Source organism: Sardina pilchardus, chromosome 18 (assembly GCF_963854185.1).
Source record: "Sardina pilchardus chromosome 18, fSarPil1.1, whole genome shotgun sequence".
NCBI classification, from domain to species: Eukaryota; Metazoa; Chordata; class Actinopteri; order Clupeiformes; family Clupeidae; genus Sardina; species Sardina pilchardus.
In genome coordinates this window covers 18414013-18430995 of record NC_085011.1, presented here as the reverse complement: position 1 = coordinate 18430995, position 16983 = coordinate 18414013, and the positions used below count along the sequence as shown (strand labels likewise).

The window sequence follows — 16983 nt, the reverse complement described above, 5'->3', positions numbered from 1 at the left end:
ATAAATATACTGTCTATTAATGCATTTAAAATGAGTGGCTGGGTGTGACTGGGGCTGAGGTTGTAGTGTCAAATTATATTAGGCTGCTCTTGCTTAGTCATCTGAGCTGGCTCAGATTTACATTGTTTGAATTTGCATGTGTTTTTTCCACAACCCATGACCTTGAATAGGCATGCAAACAACAGAGGAGTGTCTTTCTGTTCGTCTTAAAATGAACAGAGTAACGTGACTTTTTGTCCTGCCATTTCTGTGAGATTCTGCGGGAGAATAAAAAGACTTAACATTTAGAACAGACACATTACAGTGGAGACATCACCCTAGTCCCATGTCTGTAGAGGCTAGACTTCATGATGAGTTGAAGGAATGTAAAAGCAAAGTTGTAGGTATCCTTTTTTGAGAGAGTTGTCATATAATGTCTCATTCATGGCCTATTCAACTTGTACAAATGCACTGTAAACCACTATGAATAAACAGATGTTCTTTTGTTCAAAGGCTTGATCTGAATAATAGAAGTGGTTCGGCAGGCCTGACTCAGACTGTCCTCTGAAAGGACCATATGGTCTAAAACAAATGATGAACTAATAGTTAGACCCGTAACCTATTCAGAAGACCATTCATAAAATGAAAGCGCTTTTCTTCAGTGACATTAGTGCAGGGAAACTTGTGGATTGTGATGTCATGGTCTAAAAATGGGGGATGCAGTTCTGCTCTGTGGAGGAACGTAATTTTATTTGTTCACTGCAGTTGGTCGTACAACTACAAAAGGACATTTCGTGTCTTAGGCATGAGCATGACATGAAAATGCTCCAAAACATTTGTGACTTTTCTCATAAAAATGTGGGGTAGTGTTTTGTGTGTGTGTGTGTGTGTGTGTGTGTGGGTGTGTGTGTGTGTGTGTGTGTGTGTGTGTGTGTGTGTGTGTGTGTCTGTGTCTGTGTGTCTCTGTGTGTGTATGTCTGTGTTTTGTATGTATGTAAGCAAGCATGCACATTCTACACCTTCCTCTATTGCCCTCTAGTGTCAATTAGCAGAATTGTGTCCCGATGAATAGTCACCAGTTTAGCCCAGATATACAAGAACTGACATGGAGATTCAACTACTCAGTACTGAGAGTGCACATCACTAGGGAGACCACTAGATCTGTTTCACCAGTACATAGTATATGCATGTGACCACAGGAACCATTGCTTGATTGTGATTATAGAGTATAGAGGATTACAAAGTTATTGGATTGTTCTAAGATCTATAGAGGAAGAGTAAATGTCCTTAGTCTGAATCTTTCATGTAACTTAGATGATCATGGGTTTCTTTTAGCATATTGGTACCATATGTAATCTCAATGGGCTAAGAGCATATTGAAGTGTTTTACTGTTAGTGTTATGTCGTGATTCATTGTAGAGGCATTTACGGGAAAGAAAAACATTGAGTGGAGTTCACAAACCTATCAACCTATGAAAGTATGGACACTTTTGTGTTTCTTGGTGTGGTTTAGTTTGATGAAATGATCTTACTCACAACAAGCTCTCTTGTTGGGCATACTAGCTGGAGGGACTCTTCTCTCTGCGTGTGAAGAGAGCAGCCACGCAATACCGTGGCACAGCACACATGTTTCCACTTTAAAAAAAGCCTTTTTTTTCCACCGGGGAGGAAACCAGATGCCAGATCCGGCCTCCTTTGAGTCATAGTCCAGCCCCATCTCTCTGCCCTCTTTCTTTCGTCTGTCCCAAACATGGGCACCAAGTTTTTGAGACAAAAATACTAGCAGATCCATCTAGCCTTCATCTAGCTAATCGTGCCAATTAGCAGTGCCCTGAGGGAGGCTAGTGTTGATTCCACGGACAGCTGAGTGTTTGAGAAGCGCGGTGAACTTCATCTCAGGACTAGGCGTGAGTTTGTCTGGCTGTTTTACAGGGAGTGGGCTTGCTAATTATATCTCGAGTCGGCATGCTGTCCTTAAGGCAATGCATGTGTAGCCTTAAGTGTATTGTGAATAGAATGAGTTTTTGTCTGGGTGAAAGACTGTCTACTGCATCATCTAATTTTTCACACACACACACACACACACACACACACACACACACACACACACACACACACACACACACACACACACACACACACACACACACACACACACATACACACACACACACACACACACACACACACACACACACACACACACACACACACACACATACACAGAGAAAGTGTTTTGTGTTGATTTGTTTCATATCTGCTTTTTGTTTATGTTTTATTCTCCATGTGCTCTATGTTTACCTGCCACTTAGTTGTGGTCTCTCTCTCACACACAACGGTGTTGGAAAAACATTGTTCTACATTGTGAAAATGTTTTATCCAGGGGTCTGTGGTGGTACCAGGTCTCAAATGGTCCCAGAAGGTGCCCACACACACACACAAACCACACACACATGCACATGCACACGCACACATGCACACCACACACACACACACACACACACACACACACACACACACACACACACACACACACACACACACACACACACACACACACACACACACACACACACATACATTCAAGACAGTAAACTCATTCCCACAATTCCTCTATAACGATAAGCCTAAAGTGGAAGTCTGTCTGAAGCACTTGCTGAACAGTGTCTGTCTGCAAGATCATATCTGCTACATAATTTCATACTATTCACACATTCACACACACGCACGCACGCACGCACGCACAGAGAACAGAGATCTATGTGAAAAAATCTCCTTTACTCCTTTAGATTTCTCCTTCACAGTTTCTCGATTGCTTTGACCTTGGTCAACACCTTCTTTGCAGCACACACGGTAGATGTCATGTCTTGCGAATGTGTTCACTCATTTTCATTGGGTTCACACATTTCTCACACCCTTTTGCAGAACAGTTAACATAGAGGTCATTATTGAAAGACCCGAAACTCTTTCGGTTCCCCTGTGCTAAACAAAAGGAGAACAATCATTTCACAGGTGGTAGAGATTCCTTACATAAATCTGAATCTATGATAGACCTGTGTGAAACACACAACTGCATAATCAGCAATCTTCAATTAGCAGTCGATCATTATCCATAAGAGATGCCATGTCTGTTCTGTGTTGCTATTTGCAAGTATGGATCTAAGGCACATTTAGAGAAAGTACTACTCTATATTGCCAAACATATTTGCTCACCTGCCTTGACTCACATATGAACTTTAGTCACAGCCCATCCTTAATCCATAGGGTTTATTATGACGTCGGTCCACCCTTTGCAACTTTTCTGAGAAGACTTTCCACAAGGTTTAGGAGTGTGTTTATGGGATTTTTTGCTCATTCTTTCAGAAGCGCATTTGTGAGGCCACACACTGATGTTGGACGAGGACATTGGCTCTCAGTATCCACTTTAATTCATCCCAAAGGTGTTCTATTGGGTTGAGATCAGGACCCTGTGCAGGCCAGTCAAGTTCATCCACACCAAACTCTGTCATCCATGTCATGTCTGTCATCCATCCATTTATGGACCTTGCTTTATACACTGGTGCCCAGTACTGTTGTAACAGGAGGGGCCATCCCCAAACATCCCACACAATTGGGAGCATGGAATTGTCCAACATTTCTTGGTTAATGCTGAAGCATTCAGAGTTCCTTTCACTGGAACTAAGGGAACAAGCCCAGTTCGGGGATGGCCCTTTCCTGTTCCAACATGAAAGCAAGGACTGTTTTAGTTGCAAAGGGTGGACTAACAACGTCATAATTAACCCTATGGATTAAGGATGGGATGTGACTGAAGTTCATATGTGAGTCAAGGCAGGTGAGCGAACACTGTTGGCAATATAGTGCATATTTTGCATTTTGATGTCCAGTGTGATATGATTGGATGTGTTGTTTGAAGGCAAAATTTGCTTATGCTGCATGCAAGTGTTTTGAGAGAGTTGACAGCCTTTTTGCAAGCAAAATGTGTAATTTTGTTCAGACATGAATATTTTGAAAACGTGATGTCAGAGTTGACACTAGCATCAAAGCGAGCAAGAAAAACTGTAACAACATAGAAGAAAATGACCCATCACGTCAGTTAGAAGCACATCAATACACATGTGCATCAAATATCACCACAACACAGTCTGAGGAAACCGGTTGCTGTGCTACCTCCTTCATGATAAACAACAACAGTTAATTTGTTCCAGTTAATGGATGTGTGGTCTATCTTATTGAAAATGTTTTGACTGGAAATGGATGATAATTTCACTTCTGAAAAGTGCTGACAATTGACCAACGGCTTTGTACACAAACTAAGAGAAGCGCAATTCATACACATTACTGTGGTAAGTCAAAGGGCACTATCTCATGCCCGATGGGACATGATGTGGTTTTGCTAATTTGTGACCTATTCAGTTATGTTCCTGTCTGGCGCACACACTGTCTAAATAGTAAATCAACTGTGCCCATATGTGGACCTATGGCTGTGTTGGAGGAAGCAGGAGGCGTTATATTTTTAGGAAGCTGAAAGTGTCTGACGAAGAAACACCTGATCAGAAAATAAAGGCACATTAACATTATTTCACTGTTATTTTAAGGGTGTGTTAAGTAAGCCCACTACCAAGTCCCTAGCAATGCAATGCAAAGGCTGCTGAGTGTTTATTACCCAGGAAATGTTGAGGGTGCCAATCATGCTTTCATTAAGTTACATCTCTCTCTCTCTGTGCATATGTGTGTGTGTTTGTGTACTGAGGGGAAAAGGCTATTGAATAGGTAGTGAATAATTATGTAAAGCTTTAGTGCACAGCTTGCAGCTGTCATCCCACCATGTGTTCCATTGCAACCTGACACCTGAGTCAGGTCTCTGCATGTTTGCGATGTCTGACATGTATACTGAAAACTGATCCATTCATGGTCTCTCTCACACTTTCTTTTTTTTCTCCCCCCACTCTCTCTCTCTGTCTCTCTCTGTCTCTTTCTCTCGGGGACTCTGTTTACTTTCCACCGCCTCTCCCTTATTGGTTGATATTTTGAAGTATGAAGTGAGAGCTAGAGGAAGGAACCAGGACCGTCTGCCAGTCTAGATTTTCTGCTTTACAAAACCCTCTACAATCTGCAACCATGGCTGCCCTGGTCCGTGAGAACTTCAAATTCATGTCCCTCTTCTTCAAGAGCAAGGATGTAATGATCTTCAATGGGCTCGTCGCCCTGGGAACGGTCGGCGGACAGACGGCCTACAACATCTTTGCCTTCAGCTGCCCGTGTTCCACGGCACGGAACTACCTGTATGGCCTGGCGGCCATGGGCATTCCCACCCTGGCCCTCTTCCTTGTGGGGGTGATGCTGAACCACAACACGTGGGACATCCTGTCCGAGTGTCGCTTGAGAAGGTGCCGGAAGCTCTCGGGGGTGGCTGTGTTCGCGCTGCTGGCCTCCATCGTGGGACGGGCGTCCGTGGCCCCCATCACCTGGATGGTGCTGTCGCTGCTCAGGGGCGAGGCGTACACCTGTGCCCTGAGTGAGTTTGTGGACCCGGCGTCCATTAAGGATTTCCCCAGTAACTATTCGGATGTGCACGGAATCATGGCTGGCTTTCCATGCCAGCAGGTTCCCGTGGAGCTGTTACCGTTCTGGAACATGATTGAAAGGAGACTACGATACGAGTCACAGGTACAGTAGTTGGCCAAACTCAGTAATATTCTCGCAGCTCCCATAACTTCCCATAATGCAGTTCCCATAATGTTTGTATTACTGACTCAGTCCCCTCTTAAAAGCTTGATTTTTTGGCATGTTTGCTATACTAAGGGTGAGATATAAGTCTTTGGGTTTTTTGTTGTTATGTTATTGAATCTAAACAAAATGTGTGACAGGGAGTTTTTCTTACACCACTTGTGGGAGGCAGAGATCATCAAAAGTAATTGCATTTATTTGTAACTCTAAGTGGTCAGCAACTTGTTTCAGTTATCTAACTTCTCATTTGCAGGAGTGAGATGGGACGGTTCTAAATACAGATGTGACAATTTGACATTGAACTGCCCTGAGACTGAGTAAACCTGAGTTAACCCACTTGGCTACTTTCATGCATATTAACTGTAGCCTATTATTTGTTGTAGCCTACTACATAGTGAAGACTTAATAACTGCCCCCTTGATAATATCTTATTGTCTAACGGAAACACCGTTTTCCTCTTAAAGGTGTGATTTGCCATTTTGTTGCTTCTAAACAAGTGAATTGTGATGTAATTCTGTAGATAAGCACTATTTTCAGGCTGTTAAGTAGTAAGCAGCCTAGTCTGTATCAAATTTAGTAATAAAATGCAATAAAGATGGCAGAAATGTATGCCAATATCAGACCTAGCAGGCATATTCACGACATCAAAGGTCTTGAGCCCCTGCCCCTAATGTGCCCTTTAAAAAAAGAATGAATATAAAATACTGTTGGATCATAGGTTCCATGATGAGAAAATATTGATTGAACAAAAACACAACAATTAAATGCCGGAAGATTTGGTTTAGTTGAAGTTGCGTTAGTGATGGTGCTCTCTCCCTCACTGAGGCTACACTTCCAGTCAGAAAGACAATTTTGCTGGGTGCTGAGAGGTGCTGTCTAGCCTAGGCTACTTGTCTACAACTTGTTAGGCTACTTGGCTTGTGTGAGCGGTAATGAATGGACGCCTAAACTACCAGTAGCCTATCTTGCGTTTCCAGCTGACTAGTCAATACAAAATCATTAGAAGCAGGCTATTGGCTATAACCTGACTGCTGCTCAAAGCCCTAGGCTAAGGTAGACGATTTGGTCCCCGCCGCCTCTCAGGTTATGACAGACGGTCTGATAATGTCACGTACGCTCCTGATTTTAGCATGTCGCTTTTTCCATCCGCAACCGCCATACGTTAGGTTAAAAGCAAATCTTGTTTTCACTCACGTTGGCTGACAGGTGTCTGTCACGTAGCCTACATCATTCAGTAACTGTTCACACCACGAACGTGAAACGTGCTAACTGTAGCCTAGATGCATGCGTTGCATAAGCAGCATTACCACATTGTACAGTCATACATTTGATGTAGGCTACTGCATCAGTTTCCCACGGACTCATTATGTGAGTGAGAATGGAGAGTTTCTTGCAGCTAACTTCAGATTGGTAGATAACATACTGTAACCTTCTGTTATGGATGTTGAGTTGAGCACAGAGCGACACCTAGTGGCCTTGTTATGTAAAACGGAAGTCTTATATGCCGTGTACTGTGATTGAGAGTCATTCATTAAAATCGTGAACTGAAACATGGTGTCAGAAGTGGTTTAGCTGACATAGCTAACTAGGAAGAAATGGCGCACAATATGATTCCGGCACCAGAAGGCATGCAGATGTCCGGTGATCTGGCGAAGAACTGGGAGGTTTTCCGTGCGGAATTTGAGGACTATGTGTTAGCTGCGGGCCTGAATGAGAAGACGGAGGAAGTGCAGGCAGCCTCGCTAAGACGGCTAATGGGTAACGAGTGCCGCCACATTTATATGCATAACGTGATTTTGAGTGAGGAGCAAAAGAAAGACCCTACTGCCATCCTAGACGCTTTGGGTGTGTATTTTAAGCCAGCGAAAAATGTGATATATGAAAGATATCAGTTCGGGTGCTGCAAACAGGAGATTGATGAACCTATAGACAGTTTCCTAACTAGACTACGGGAAGGAGCTTCATCGTGTGAGTATCGTGGGCTTAAGGACGAGATGATTCGGGATAGGCTCGTGCTAGGTGTTGCAAGTGAGAATACCCGAAGGCGCTTGCTGCGTGAACGAGAGCTAATGCTACCAGCAGCGGTTGAAATATGTCGTCTAGCAGAACTGACAGAAAAGCGCATGAAAACTATGGTGAGCCCACAAGTGCAGACGGACAGTGTGAATGCAGCAGACAAGCAAAATGAGAGACGTAAAACTCAAGATAGGAGAGGGCGAGATCTACAGTTTGCTTGCAAATACTGTGGAAACAGCCACAAGCGTGGCAGGGAGCAGTGCCCAGCCTACGGTAAGACATGCCGAGCGTGTGGCGTCTCGAACCACTTTGCTAAAGTATGCCAGGCTAGCAGCAAGACCAAAAAGGTGAATGTGCTGGAAGATGTTGAGCAAGGGGACACAGATACAGATGACATGTTCCTAGCCACAGAATGCATTAGCAATGTGAAATCAAAGGGGCTCAAATGGTTTGTGCATCTGCGTTTGAACAAGAAAAATCAAGCATGTCAGCTAGATACCGGTGCCACTTGTAACGTCATGAGCAGCAAGGTCAAAGAGAAGTTGTCGCCTGGAACAGCGCTACAACCAAGCACAACCAAACTGAAACTATATTCTGGGGAAACTATGCTGTCACAGGGGAGATTCCACACAGAATGTGTCATTAGAGGAGAAAAGCACGGCCTGGTCTTTGAGGTAGTGGAAACTCAGCAGGAGCCTCTCCTCTCTGGGGCCACATGCGAGCGTCTGGGCCTAATGACATTCACAATTCCTGAGGAGCTGCACAAACTAGAGGCTGATCGGTCTGTGCCCCTCACTAAAGAGCAGCTGCTGACCGCCTACACGGATGTCTTCATGGACCCAATCGAGTCAGTCCCAGGTGAGATACACTTTGAGCTGGATCCAAATGTGACTCCTGTACAATGTGCACCTCGAAATGTTCCAGTGGCGTTGAGGGAGAAGGTCAAGGGCGAACTAGATAGGCACATCAGAGCAGGCAATATCACACCAGTGAGCGAGCCCACGGCATGGATAAGTAACTTGGTGACTGTCGCAAAACCAGAAAAAATAAGACTATGCATTGACCCCAAACCCCTTAACCGAGCATTGCTGAGGTCTCACTATCACATGCCAACGTTGGAGGATGTGTTGTACAAGCTACCCAAGGCACGTCTCTTCACACTGGTGGATGCTCGCGACGCTTTTCTACAGTGCAAGCTTGATGAAAACAGCAGTCGTCTGACGACCTTCTGGACACCGTGGGGCCGCATGAGGTGGCTCAAACTCCCTTTCGGTGTCTCTGTAGCACCAGAACTCTACCAGCGTAAACAGCATGAACTGCTAGCAGGCCTGATTGGCGTTGAACCAATAGCCGATGACATCCTGGTGGTTGGGTGTGGCGACACAGAGGCGGACGCAGAACGAGACCATGACAACAATCTGCATGCTCTCATGGAACGTTGCAGAGCTGTGAAGCTTAGACTGAGTGAGCGCAAGCTGCAATTCAAACTTCAAGCGGTCCACTTCCATGGACACATACTGTCCTCAGAAGGGCTGAAGATCGACCCAGAGAAAACACGGGCTGTGTTGGAGATGCCAACTCCTACGGATGCTAAAGCTGTACAACGCTTCATTGGGTTCGTGACATACCTCGCAAAATTCCTGCCAAAGCTCTCGGAGGTCTGTGAGCCACTCCGCAGACTCCTGGACAAAGACACAGAATGGCACTGGCTGACCAAACACGAGGACGCAGTGTGTGAGATAAAGCGACTGGTCTCCAACACACCTGTTCTCAGATACTATGATGTCACAAAGCCTGTAACTGTCCAGAGTGATGCCAGCATGAATGGACTGGGATGCTGCTTGCTGCAAGGGGGGCAGCCAGTGGCTTTTGCTTCGAGAGCCCTGACACAAACAGAGCAAAACTATGCTCAAATCGAAAAAGAGTGTTTGAGCATAGTCTTCGCATGTCAAAGATTCCACCAATACTTATATGGTAGAGAAATGGTCACGGCAGAAACAGACCATAAACCATTGATCACAATTTTCAAGAAGCCTCTCCTGAGTGCACCAAAACGTCTCCAGGGAATGCTGATGCAGCTTCAGTGTTATAACCTCGATGTGGTATACAAGCCTGGGCCAGAAATGTACGTCAGTGACACTTTAAGTCGAGCTACTCTGCCGCACAAAGGGCCAGACACCCCACATGTGCGACATGCAGTGTTTGCCACCCAGACAGAGTACGCACAGCTGGACCAAGCCCAGCACCTGAATGTCACTTCCTTCAGATTCCGCCAAATAGCACAGCATACAGAAACGGATAATGTACTCCAAGAGCTGAAGACGGTGATCCTGAACGGGTGGCCCGACTTCAAAGAGGACACCCCACTGGAAGTGCGGGACTACTGGCCCTTCCGGGATGAGCTGAATGTGCAAAACGGTGTGCTATACAGAGGACAGTGTGTAGTTATCCCAAAGGCCCTAAGAGCAGAACTACTCAAGCGTATACACTCTAGCCACATAGGTGGTGAGGCCTGTTATAGACGGGCCAGAGATACCCTCTTCTGGCCAAGAATGAGAGCCGAAATCAAAGACTTTGTTGCCAACTGTTCTGCATGTAATGAGTACGCAAGGAATCAGCAGAAGGAACCTATGATGTCGCATGAGATACCTACACGTCCATGGCAAACGGTGAGCATGGACATCTACTCTTATGCAGGCAAAGAATTTCTCATCATTGTAGACCACTACTCGGATTACTGGGAAATCGACCAGCTGCCAGACCTGTCAGCCGACACACTCATCACGCGCTGCAGAGCCCAGTTTGCACGCTATGGGCAGCCTGACAAAGTGATCACTGATAATGGCCCACAGTTTGCCTGCGAACAGTTCAGGAAGTTTGCAACAAGCTGGGATTTTACCCATGTCACATCCTCCCCCCGTCATCCTAAATCTAATGGCAAGGCCGAGTCTGCTGTGAAAATAGTGAAATCAGTCTGCAAGCGGGCAAAGGCAGAGGGCACAGATGCATGGATGGCCATCCTCCACTGGCGCAACACGCCCACAGACGGGTTGGACAGCAGCCCCGCTCAACGCTTAATGTCACGAAGGCTCAAAACTTCGCTGCCAGTGGCAGACAGTCTGCTACAGCCACATGTGGTGGTCGGAGTGACTGAGAAGTTGAGGTGGAAACGGCGGATGGCGAAATCGACCTATGACCGCTCCGCCAGAGACCTCCCAGAGCTGATCGTGGGAGATCGGATCAGAATGAAACCACTACCAGGTGATCGCACAGGAAGATGGCAACTGGGCCAATGCATCCAGAAAGTCGCCCCTCGCTCATTCGTGGTAGATGTCAACGGCACACTTTACAGACGCAACCGTGTGGATCTTCGGGTGGCAGAGCACGCAGCTGAAGCACAGCCAATCAGTAGGCCAGAGCAGAACGATCCTGAACAGGAGCATATGTCTGGGAAGTCAGCCTCAGCCGAGACCGGGCATGGATCAGGCCAGGGTGAACCAGAAGGGACCGAAGACGCACAGCCCCAAAGCACTCTGACTCCTCGCATCCCAAGTACACCGCTGCCTGGACTGTGCTCGACACCGGGCAAGCACAGTGGCACACCGGGACATGCAGTCTCCACACGCAGTGGCCGCCTCTCACGCCCACCTCAAAGACTGAACTGGTGACGTTGATGGAACTTATGCTCGTCTAGAGTCCACATGCACTAACACGTATGAGACATGAGAACATGGGCTCGACTAGGGTGTAGGCGGATCGCTGCCCTTACTAATGCCCACACACGCACACACACACACACACACAGACAGTGGCAGCACACACAGGACGAAACGTCACTAGTTTTTTTGTTGGTGTGATCTGTTCCTACGGAAAAAAAAAAAAAAAAAAAGAGTAAAGTGTGGAAAGACTGTAAGTGTAAATGCTATGTTCAAATGTGATACTATAATAACAATGAGTTATTGATATAGAGTTATGTTATTGCAGTAATGTTATACAGCCTGCAATGGTTATTGAAAAGTGAATTGTTTGAAGTGTTTAATAACAGAACATTAATCTAAAGGAAGGAAGATGTTATGGATGTTGAGTTGAGCACAGAGCGACACCTAGTGGCCTTGTTATGTAAAACGGAAGTCTTATATGCCGTGTACTGTGATTGAGAGTCATTCATTAAAATCGTGAACTGAAACACCTTCTGCATCAAGCGTCTTGTCAATACGCTGTTTTAATCCCGTATCACCAAGTCGTGCTGACTTCCAACATTCTACTCATCTGAGTAGGCTATCCCACACCTTTTCCACCTAAAACTTTAAATATATAAACTTAATTCCCTGGTGAATTTTTGATACACATACACTTACATAGTCTATACGAACGGAACAGTAGCCTATACAACTGTCAAAATGTACGTGTTGCCAATTTCGATCATTTACACGCACGCCCGCACGCCCGCCCGCCCGCCCGCACGCACACACACACACACACACACACACACACACACACACACACACACACACACACACACACACACACACACACACATTTTTTGTTGTGTATGCTTGTATGGGCATAGGCTACAGGACAAAAGCCTATTTTTGCACTGCACTGATGCACATAGAGAAAAAAAGTATTGAAATAATATATAGTATAGGCTATTTGAAGTGTTTTGGGCCCATTTTGAATGTTAAATATTTCAAAATATATTCTGAAAATTAATTTAAAATATATATATTTAAAATATCTTTTGTTACAGTAAAGGAATAAGACATAGTAGCCTAAACTTAAAATGGACCAGTAAATGTTTTGCCTGTAGGCTAGTCTCCTGCCTTAAACAGTAGGCTAACGGCATCATTTTGATTGTAGGCTCCTTATTTCATAACTATTCATTCTAGCTTATGTTTTGCCAATATATGCATCAATGTATGATACAGATGGGCTTCCCCATAGGGGGTAATCTATAGCCTATTACAAAATATTTTTAAAATGTTTTGAATACTTTTGGTGCCTCTTACAGTTTTTCTCAGTTGCGTTATACACAGTGTTGGGGAGTAACGCATTACATGTAATTGAGTTACGTAATTTAATTACAAAATAAATGTAACAGTAATATATTACAGTTACTGTAGAAAGAATTGTAATTCAATTACAGGTACTTTTGAAATTTTTCAAAATTACAATTTGAATTACATCTCAATATTGTCAGCAAAACTTTGCAAAGAATATTGTATGTAAAAAGAACTGTTTCCCTCCACAGCCATAGTTTGATACGGGACCTTCTGATAGGCTCTATCACGTCTACAGCGCCATCAGCGTAGGCCTACATGCCTGCCTGTAAACGTGTTATGATTATCATTATATTATCCTCACAAAAAATGTGATGCTAATTCATGTATTGAATGCCTTTGCTGCCTTGTGCGCTTGTACAGAACTGCTCGGCAGCCTGTAGACCAAGGCCGAAATCATTGCATGGATTTGGGGACTATATATATCATTCAAAAATCAGAAAAGTAATCAAAAAGTAATCAAAAGTAATTAGTTACGTTACTCAGAAAAAGTAATTCAAATAGTTACACTACTATTACATTTTAAACAGAGTAACTTGTAACTGTAACACATTACATTTCTAAAGTAACCTTCCCAATACATTTCTCAGATCAGAATTGAAATTCTCAAAACTACCTGTTCAATCTTCAGATCATTGTGTCACTTGTGCACATCAAAAAAGCAGTTTCTCATTCCTTTGATCAAGTTGCAAATATTTTGGTACATCCATGCAAATTATCAAGACCAATACTCAGCTAAATACTCTCATCCCTCACAACATTTAGGCTTTAGATGCAAAATGGTTGAACATGTTGTCATATCATATGAGAATGTGTGGCCCAAAAGACAGGAACATCAGGAGGTGTAGGAAGTCCTACAACACTGCATGCACTGCACTGATATGTTCATTGACACAAATATTTCGTTTTGAGAGATGTACTAAGGATTTTGAGCAAGAAACTGGCTTTTGTAGGTAATCCATGGTGTTTTGCTATTTGTACAAATAGTTTTGAGAAATGCACTTACTGTTTAGCAAATCTCAAGGATGATTCGAGAAATGTACCAAAGCGACTGAGAAAAACTGTTGTTGATTGTGGAAGTCTGGATTCGGTGAATAGGTTTTCACCTTGGTGATGTTGGAGTAAATGGGTGGTCGGTGCTGAGAGATACCATAACATATAGCATGTTGATGACATGAAAACACTTTTAGCAATGTCCCTATAATAAACTTACATTAAAACCTTAAATAAGCAAGGCTGGGTTATGGGCTATAGGGTAAGCAATGATTTCTAACATCTAACACTATTTTCAAAATTCAGCGAATATCTTCACCCAATCTGCTAGCTCTCTATTCTCTATGACTATGTAAAAATTCCTCGTCTTCTTGCACAGCCTTGCCCTTGGCTCAGTTAACTGGAAACAAACAAGGGTAGCCTGTCCTCCAAACAATAACAAAACACTGTGTGTAGTTTCTCAGAAAGCACGTTCGTTCAGATATGATGAAAGCTGTTTTGGATAAAAGTGTCTGCTAGGAAAAATAAACATAAACAAACACCATCCAGCATAACTTACCCTGTCTTTAAGGGCAAATCTGTCTATCGTTAAGAGGAAGTCGGCATTTCCAGAGACTTAATTTCTTTTACTTTGAGAGGAATAGAAAAATGTTAAGCAGTAGCATTCCATGTTGTTAGTGAGGTTGTTGAGCTTGTGAAAGACATAATAACTATGGCCTTTTTGCCTCACAGTGTCTGACTTGATATAATAATTTCCCAATAATATAACTCCCAATAATCTAATAATGTGGACACTAATGTCCATTAACGTACTGTAATGCAATATGCAATATTTTTGTTTGTTTGTGTGTGTGTGTGCCTATATTTGTGTATTTGAGTGTCTGTCATTGTCCTACAGTTGCTGGGTTGGATGCTGGTGGGCTTTGTGTCCCTCACTGTATTCCTAGTCCTGTGCTTCAGGCACTGCTGCTCTCCTCTGGGCTACCAGCAGGAGGCGTACTGGTCCCACTTCCGCTCCCAGGAGAGCAAAGTCTTCCAGCGCACCATGGACGCCCACGCGCACATCCAGGCCATCCACAACGTGCGCAGCTTCTTCGGCTTTGTGGCCCTCGACAAGGATGAGCAGGAGCTTCTGGAAAGCGCGGTGGACGGCAAGGCTGAGGTGCCCAGTCAGGAGTGGAACCGCATCACCGGGGTGTACCTATACCGGGAGAACCAGGGGATGCCCCTCTACAGCCGCCTCCAGAAGTGGTCCAACTACAAACTGCAGAACGACATCGAGGCGATGGAGAAAGAATTTTGATAAGAGAGACCAGTTACTTCAGTTTCACTGGAAACATGCACACATCCTGGGATCTAGTTCTGGTTATGTTTTCTGTTCCTGTACTTGACTTCCTCTTTAAAGTCAGTCAGTAACCATAGAAAAAGACATATCCTTATGGCAAACAACTGCACCTTTCTTTGATACAACTGCACTAAAGATGTTGATGATGATGAATGCATGTTGTGTGATGAATTTCAGTATGGGATGAAATCTTTCAGATGAAAGATAGACGCACAAAACCACTCTCTTGTGGCCTACCCATGTAGTCCTATTGGGACATTGGCCATTTCCTCCATTGATGATTGTAATGGCGAGTCAATCTATAAAAGAACAACACCAAGGTTGTGCCTGGACAATAATATACAAATCTTTCTTGCATTCATTCATTGTATTACATTTTGTGTGACAATTATGCTCATTTTTAATATTAGCTGTTTCCTAAAATAAGCCAATTTGCCTCAATAAAGTTATGTTTACAAAAGACACAGACATGTAACTGCATTTGTAAGCCTCAATGTTGATAGCTCACGGCACTAATTGAGAATATCCACACAGTGCAGCTTGTATTTTCAAAGTTTCACCACTTGGAGGCGCAGTTGTTATGCTCCTGTCAGTTAGTACTAAAAATAGCCACTTTCCTGTGACTTTGCAGCTCATCTACCTTTGCAAAACCACGTCATCCATGGAATGGCCATACAAGGAAACTGTGTCATTTCAGATACAAACAATCTCACCCTATGCCTTTTCTTGGCAATTTGTGGGTAGGATTGAGACTGTTTCAGGCAAAAGTGAGATACCGGTTTTTATAAGACTAGAACCTGTAAACTTACATATTTCTGACAAGGAAATGTTTTGTCACTGCAACAGAACACAATGGAGCAACCTTGATATGAAATCTTACATTACTAAAACAAAAAACCTCTGAGATTACAAGGTTGAGTTTGAACATTATTCCTGTGATTGGGAACAGCTATTATAACTCATGTTGAGTGACCTTAACTCCAGGGCAAGCTTATGGAGCTAAATGCCGATTGAGACATTGCACTTATTAAGCTGTTGTTGGTAAACAACTACCATTCAACCAATGGGGCTCTCTACAGCCTGTGTGCAATTAATGCTGTAATATAGATGATGGCTTTGTTAGCCTTTGGAGGACAATAGCAGGCACATAGAAGGCAGCATCCATCCGCTCAGTACAATCACAGGAGTGGATTAAACTCGGTAGATAAGTAGGGGGGGTGGAGTGTGTGGGGGGGATGGGAGGGTTGAGCAGTTAATTGTCTGCTCTCTAAATCAAATAGCTTTTGCCAGTTTTATGCCCATTGAACCCGACCCCCCATTTTTTTTGGACGATTATGACCAAGACCATGAAAGACCCTCGTTTAGGGAAACAAAAACGTTCCATTTGGGAACAGATGCCATGTGGTACAAGAGGCCATTGATCTGGGGGCAGGTGGTGGAAGTTTTTTTTTCAGCTCCATGTGGAACTATAGTTGTCCTTCTGCAGCAAACTGAAGACAAACACATGTTAAGACACATTCACCATCGTTATATTATTGTTGAGATTAAAAGCGCTTCAGGGGGGTATTAGTGTCAAATCTGGGTAAGTTAAGTTATGGCTTCATTCTCCTATAGCAAAAATAATGCCATAGGGCTTTGTTGTAGGACGTTTACCACTTTATCTGAGTCAACTTGCCCAGATCCGTCACCAAAACACGTACTTGGAATACCCCCCCGAGGTGTATTTTGCCAGTCACCTTATATCCACAGGGTAAGAGAACAACCTGTGGCCTGTCCCATGTTCATGGAGGTCACAAAGACACCCCTCCTTACAGAGCTGGGCCTATACTAGACACTAGACACTGTGCAACACTTGAATTTAAC

General features: G+C 43.9%; 1 protein-coding gene across 1 annotated transcript; it reads left to right on the top strand.

Moving 5' to 3' along the window:
* Positions 1 to 1760: 1760 nt before the first annotated feature.
* Positions 1761 to 15551, top strand: calhm2.1 (calcium homeostasis modulator family member 2, tandem duplicate 1). Its single transcript, XM_062519525.1, has 3 exons — positions 1761 to 1886; positions 5013 to 5646; positions 14674 to 15551. Exons 2-3 carry the CDS (start codon positions 5098 to 5100, stop codon positions 15076 to 15078), a joined length of 954 nt encoding a protein of 317 aa, XP_062375509.1. The 5' UTR covers positions 1761 to 1886; positions 5013 to 5097; the 3' UTR covers positions 15079 to 15551.
* The last annotated feature ends 1432 nt before the right edge of the window (positions 15552 to 16983 follow it).